The 7,009-nt window shown below is 33.4% G+C and overlaps 3 protein-coding genes across 3 annotated transcripts in view; 2 read left to right on the forward strand and 1 right to left on the reverse strand.

Moving 5' to 3' along the window:
• The window catches only part of LOC107623739 (pentatricopeptide repeat-containing protein At2g15820, chloroplastic), a gene marked incomplete in the record, with an annotated part of 2,976 nt that extends 2,480 nt beyond the window's left edge, over window positions 1–496 (forward strand). Inside the window, 1 exon segment of the mRNA XM_016326098.2 lies at window positions 1–496. Within this exon segment, the coding sequence (XP_016181584.1) occupies window positions 1–252 (252 nt within the window).
• LOC107623459 (peptidyl-prolyl cis-trans isomerase CYP40) lies at window positions 900–4,994 on the forward strand. The gene is given in 8 exon segments (XM_016325725.2): window positions 900–1,357; window positions 2,137–2,637; window positions 2,820–2,948; window positions 3,092–3,196; window positions 3,290–3,365; window positions 3,983–4,020; window positions 4,102–4,178; window positions 4,703–4,994. Coding segments are annotated over 7 exon segments (1,074 nt in total). The 5' UTR covers window positions 900–1,186; the 3' UTR covers window positions 4,156–4,178; window positions 4,703–4,994.
• The window catches only part of LOC107622468 (armadillo repeat-containing protein 6), a 5,128-nt gene continuing 3,761 nt past the window's right edge, over window positions 5,643–7,009 (reverse strand). The window contains exons 6-8 of the mRNA XM_016324372.2: window positions 6,630–6,737; window positions 6,024–6,202; window positions 5,643–5,939 (exon numbers count right to left, since the gene is read on the reverse strand). Coding sequence (XP_016179858.1) covers window positions 5,816–5,939; window positions 6,024–6,202; window positions 6,630–6,737 — 411 coding nt within the window. The 3' untranslated portion in view covers window positions 5,643–5,815. The remainder of the gene's footprint in view (window positions 5,940–6,023; window positions 6,203–6,629; window positions 6,738–7,009) is intronic.

A 7,009-nucleotide genomic window follows, 5' to 3' on the forward strand; every position in this document is an offset into this window, starting at 1 on the left:
ATAAAGGGAAGGCGCGAGGGGGTTGAGAACATTGTCAGAAAGTTCAAAGCCATGTCCTTGGACTGTAAGGTAAAGAGGAAAGGGAGGGTATTTTGGATTGGTTTTCTGGGAAGCAATTCAGCTTCCTTCTGGAAATTGGTTGAACCTTATGTTTTAGAAGATGTAAGGGTGTTTCCTGAAGCAGGTGACCACACATTGGAGGGGGGTTCAATGGAAAATGAGAACATTAATTTCAATAGTGATTCTGACTGATGAACATACACCACATTCATGAATCATGATCGGATTTGGAGCTGCTTTTATTCATCTCACTGACACTGAAGTGGCTGCTATGTTGCAAACTTCTGAAATACCCCTTTTGTATATTCTTAATTCCCAATTGCATAGAGAATGGACTTTCATTGTATTAGTTATCTGGTAACTACTAAAAATAAATTGAACTATTATTGTTATTCTACATATTAATCAATCAATAGTATTATGTAGCATTTCTTGGAATTTTCATGAATCTTATTAAGAATAGGTTTTTATTTCATTTATTTCAAGTAATAATAGAAATGTTCAATTATTAGGTTAGTTTATTTTTTTGCTTAATTTTTTATATTTTATATTTTCTTCTTTTTTACTTTAAATTTTCATAAATAAATAAATAAAATAACGAAAATAAACAGTTTTTTATTTTTTGTTTCTAGTAAATATTTTCCAAAAAACCCCAAAATTAGGAAATACCATAACTGAAAATAAAATAAAAAACATGGAAATGAATAGTTCTAAAGAAATACAAATTTGGACTTTTAATATAATTTTAACATCCAAAATATCCATCATATACGAATCTATTTCTTAAAAAATATATATAATTCCCTATAAATGTTTCATTTTTTTTTATTTAATTTAATAGCGACAGCGATATTTCTTTGGGTTAATTAGGAGGAATTTGGGTTTCGTGGTTATTTCAAATCAAAAGAGCAAGGATTCACTATTTTTCAGTTTTCACACTACTTGCGCTTCTTTGCCATTAAGGTTGGTCGAAGATTCTAGAAGGTCTTTAAAGTTTCTGCTGCCATCTCAACTCTTCATCCTCTTCCTTCTACCCTAACACCGAACTTGAGCTTGACTTCACTGAATCTCAGACGGAGACGCAGAGGCAGGGGCAGAAAGGGTAAATCAATAAACTGAATTGAAGATGGGAAGACCAAGGTGCTTTTTGGACATTAGCATTGGCGACGAGTTAGAAGGAAGAATAGTGATTGAACTCTTCGATGACGTGGTTCCCAAAACCGCTGAGAATTTTAGGGCTCTCTGCATTGGCAACAAAGGCATTGCTCCTAACACTCACGTCCCCCTTCATTTCAAGGTCTTTACTTTCTTTCCTTCCTTCTATTTTCCCACTAACTGTAAAGATAATAACTTTTCCCTTTAATAACATGTAAAGAGGTTTCTTCCAACTATGAAGATTCTGTATCTCTTTTAATTTGTGATGTTTTCTTTGCTGTTGTGGTTACAGAAAGGGTTTAAGTTGAAGGTTCCTCTTTTTTCCAATTGTTTTTGAAAGAGGACGTTGGAAAAGACGATTGTGCCCTTGACTATGTGTTTATACTACTATTTACTATCTTATTTTGATTTTGAGGTGGTTTTATGAGACTCCTTTGCTGGAAAAAGTGTTCTTTGATGGAAAATAAGATAAACATCAAACACTAATGCTAAGCTATATATTGAAAGGAAAAAGAAATCCAGAGCATAGTATAAGAGTATCACATTATTCTCTTAATAGTAATGTATGCCTTTTGAATTATAATTTATGCTTTATGATGATTTTACATTATATGTTAGGATATGATTAGTGAGTTATTATTGTATGCATTTTGCTTTGCTCATAATAATACAAATGGGACGGACTACTTCCTGTTATTACTTCCTTCCTAGTGTAATGTTTTTGTTCTGACATTTTTTGGACATCTGAAGACTAATTGCATCTGGTTGTCTGATTAAAACGTTGAGGTAATGGGTTCTGTGAAAGCTAAATAGAGACTAGCTTGTGCCCAAATCACAGGGTTCTAATGAAGTTACAATGGTTCCTTCTTGAAAACAATGATATCAATTCGAAACTTCAATTCATATTGGTTATCTTTTCAGGGTTCTTGCTTTCACCGTGTTATTAAGGGCTTTATGATCCAAGGAGGTGATATATCTGCTGGAGATGGTACTGGAGGAGAGTCGATTTATGGACTGAAGTTTGAAGATGAAAATTTTGAGTTGAAGCATGAAAGGAAAGGGATGTTATCCATGGCGAATTGTGGTCCCAATACAAATGGGTCTCAATTTTTTATCACAACTACCCGAACTCCTCATCTAGACGGCAAACATGTTGTATTTGGGAAGGTAGTCAAAGGAATGGGAGTAGTCCGCTCGGTTGAGCATGTGACAACTGGAGATAATGATTGTCCTACACTTGATGTTAAAATCGTGGATTGTGGGGAAATTCCTGAAGGAGAAGATGATGGAATACTTGACTTTTTCAAGGATGGTGATACTTTCCCTGATTGGCCAGCAGACCTTGACGAGAGACCTGATGAGCTTCAGTGGTGGATGAATGCTGTAGACTCTATTAAAACTTTTGGAAATGGGTATTACAAGGTATTGCTTGTTACGATTCATCTCATGTTATTAGTTTTGTTGTATTATTCCATACTGTTAAATAAATGATCAAGTTCTCCTAAGAGTTTGAATGGGAGATTGTTCTTCAGCCTATAATTGTTCCTTGATTATTATTGTTTGCTCAATTTCCTTCCGGGGATTTTTTTTCTTTTTTCTGATAGAAACAAGACTATAAAATGGCTCAAAGAAAGTATCGCAAGGCTTTGCGCTACTTGGATGTTTGTTGGGAGAAAGAAGGGATTGATGGAGGTATGCTAGCTTTTCCTACAAATGAATGAATGGATTGTATAGTGATTATTCTGCAGATGCTCACCACTTCATCCACTTATGGTAACATCCTTATGATTTTGCAGAGACCCCCCTTCTCTTATTTTTTTTCTCTGTTGTGTTTGTGCTTCTCTTTAATGTTGTTTTCTGCTATACAATTTTGTAGGCCTGTAAATTAAAATTAGGAGATCTTAAAGGAGCATTATTCGATGCTGAGTTTGCACTGCGTGAAGAGGACAACAATGTCAAAGCATTATTCCGGCAAGGACAGGTTGATATCTGAATTTAGGAGGTTTTTTGGCTGTATTTTATTAAATCTATCCAACTTTCCTTTATGATAACTGTGTGGCTTTGAACTTACCAGGCACATATGGCACTCCATGACATAGATGCTGCAGTTGAAAGCTTTAAAAATGCACTGGTCTTAGAGCCAAATGATGGTAAGTTGTGATTTTGTATAAGGCCTTAGTTAGACAAGAACTACTAGTGTACTTATATAGGTGGACATTTAATTATCAGAAGTATTCAATTATTATTTTCTTTATATGAAACACCTTTTCAATACAATCTGAACATAAATGAAATTAACTTTCATTTTTATTAAGATTTGAATTTGTTAGGAAATCCCGGGGGGGGGGATAAGATCTTTGGCGCAAGAACGCAAGAAGAGGGGTTGATCCGTATCATCTTGACTTGGTTCTTATCTTTTTCTTTTTTTAAGAAAAGAATACCGAGTCGGGTTCTTCTCCTACCCGTATCGAATAGAACAGGCTGAGCCAAATCTTCTTCATGGAAAACCTGCTTTATTTAGATCGGGAAAATCATACGGGTTTTTTGAAATTATGTGCTATTGCTCAAATCCGTAGTCAATCCTATTTCCGATAGGAGCAGTTGACAGTCGAATCCTATTTTTCCCATTATTTTCGTATCCAATGGTTATGTTTGGAACAATAAGTAAAAAATATCTCTTTAATAATGATGAATGAAATTTTCCACTGAACTCAAGATAAAATGTCTTCCAAATTTGTTTGCTTACTTGATACCTTGTTACTTACAGCTGGGATTAAGAAGGAACTTGCTGCTGCCAGGAAGAAGGTGAGTGTATATCTGAGTTGAGCAATCATGAAGGTGCATTATAAGCGTATTGCGAATTTAACTGGTTATATTATGTTGTAGGTTGCTGATAGGCGTGACCAGGAGAAAAAGGCATATAGCAAGATGTTTCAATAAGCATTTCCCGTAGGCTAAGCAAGGTAACACTCAAATAAACTTTTAGGGATATGAATTACCTTGAACCTGAAAGATAATTTACTGTAAAGATATTCAATTTGCATGTTACCTAAACTTCAAAAGTAATTCATGTGAAGCATTGAGATCTACTTGATTTCCTTTTTCATTTTCAATACTTTAGGGCGGAATTGGTATTTGCTTTCATTTTCTATCTTCCATTATTTATATTTTTTGTTCTTATTCAGTGATTTATTTTTTACAAGATTTTGTATTTAAAAAGTGAAAGCATGATATAAAAATAGAAAATAGGTAATCTTTTGTTGACTTTAAAAATATAGAATTGGTTTATGTGAAGGAAAGATTGAAATATATTCTTATTTTCGTTTTTTATTTTCACTATTTATCTAACAAAATTGAGAACAAAAACAACAAATGCGTGAAGTTTTCAATTTCGAATAAGTTCATTTCAGTTTGCACTAATGAATCATTTGGTTCCAATTAGTTTTCAAATAGCCTTCCGTGACTGATATGTGTTTCTTCCTTTCAGGCTCAACTTCAAGGGTGGAAAGCTGCATGGAATGCAAAAGATACTATCTTGATCCCATCGTTATTAGAAGTACCAGAAATTAAACTGAGGACTAACAAGTGGATTATGGATTGTTACTATTCTTAGATGAAATTTTCTGCTAACAATTTTGCCTTGGTGATTCTATTTTTTGAAAAGCTCTGGGTCATCAAAATTCCCAAGTTCGGTTTTTGTACACTTCTCATTTTATGATTTAAGATAATTACCGAGTTACTTAAAGATCATATTAGGAATTTAGTCTCTGAAAAATGCACTTGACATGAGCTTAAAAAAAAATATCGTAGATTTTAACCCGTAACAAATATTCATGTTGTAGAGGTTGTGGACATTTATTTCCTTCTATAGAATTATTAAGGGTTTCAAGTCATGTAAAATTTATAAATTTAGGGTTTTAAATACTAAAAAATATGCTCATTTTGTAAGGGTTTTAGCATCCTACTACAGAATTGTTTGGGATTTCAAAAGCTTAAATATAAATTTAGGATTTTAAGCCCAAAAAATTATACTAAAATAATATCGTGGAAGTTTTGAAAATCTATGACTATAAATTTTGTAAGATGAACAAGTTATTTTTGTAATCAAGTCTAACAAAATATTTTTCCTTCATATGCATATCTTTCGTCTTTTTCAATTGGTTTTTATTATGCCAATAAGTTATTGGCTAACTTGGTTAAACTTTGTTTTTAAAATGACTTAATCATGTAACATCGTTGTAAATTTATTTCCGATTCAAATAGTAAAAAGTGTATAAATTGGAGTTTTAAAAACATACTTATCTTGTTGAGTTTTGAAAATCCTACCACTAATTATTTAGGATTTTGGATTTTGAATCTCAAGAATATATGATTTTGTGCAAGTGTTATCCAAACAACATGAAAAGATGAAAAAAAGTCGGGAAGCGTATTATCCAAACAAGCCTATTATATCCTCAACTTTGTACACCAAATCCCGCATCAGTCACATATCCGCACTCATTCTTTCACATAAGCACCCAAAATAATAATAACAAAAAAAAGAACAAGCTTCATGTTAGAAATAAAGCAATAATACACACATAGAAAACAAAAATGGCACCTACAAGTTGTAACCATCAACACCCAAATCCCTGAGCGCATCAGTGGCAGCATCCTTACAATTAGCGTGTGTTTGCTTGGCCTTCCTTATGTATTTCTCAACTCCATTATTCAGCAGTACAGTCCTGTCCAAAGGGAACTTTGTTAGTGTTTAATTAAGAAAAGTATGACGGAAAGAAAGAATGACTTGCATTGTTTATAAAACTTGCCTGTTCTCGGGATTTCTTACTACTAGATTTCTGATCATAAGACAGGAGTTTCTTTGCATTTGGGCTGCTGCAGGGAATTTCTGCATGGCCTGAATAGCAAGGTCACCAGCGCCTGCTTCAACAGCACGGGCTGCATTTTCTGGAGCTCTTAACGAAAGCACAGAAATGATGGACATAATCTGCATCACAAATAAAACCGATAAAATGGAAAGCTTTTGAGATGCAAGATATGATACAAATCCAAGTATATCAGGAAACTGTTTTGTAAAAGTCTCTGCAGGACATGCACTGGATTTTATAAATATTGGCAATCATAAGGATCAAATCTATTAGAAGACAGGAATCTGCATAATAAATCTGAATTTCAGCATTTTCTTCCACATTTCAAAAGTAACAGTAGAATCAGTTAATTCACATCCTTTGGAGTTTGAATTAATAAAGCTACGGAAGCATAATGATACAATTAAGCATAATAAAGAAGTAAAACCATTTGGAGCAGCACAATTTACATTAAACCAGGAAATTTCACTAAATCTCTACAAAATAGTGTCATTAATAGTTTGAACTATTTTACACAAGCTCTCAACAGAAATTGCAGGTTTGTACCTCTTGCAAAACAGAAGGGTCATCATTAAACCTGGCTGAAAGTTTGATTAGCTTATCCATCCCGCCTTTCCCAACAATTTCACTCTTATTTGTATCACTTCCTGCCAACTGATTAATTAAACATTTAAGATACAAGGTGAGTCTTTCAACATAAAAAAAATAATGATGTTACATTCAAATTTAGAAAGATGTTTTGCTAAAGTTGACAATATCTTGAAAGTTGGGTGTAGTGTGGAAAATGGCAATCATGTAACATATGCAAGGACATTACGGTTATAACAGACTCAGCTCCAAGTGATATAGCTTCCTTTTAACAAATAAAAATATAAATACCAAAATAAACGTCGGCTCAAAAGAACCATAGGCAGCAGGAAAACTAT

The sequence above is a fragment of the Arachis ipaensis genome, chromosome B10 (assembly GCF_000816755.2).
Source record: "Arachis ipaensis cultivar K30076 chromosome B10, Araip1.1, whole genome shotgun sequence".
In the NCBI taxonomy this organism is placed as follows: Eukaryota; Viridiplantae; Streptophyta; class Magnoliopsida; order Fabales; family Fabaceae; genus Arachis; species Arachis ipaensis.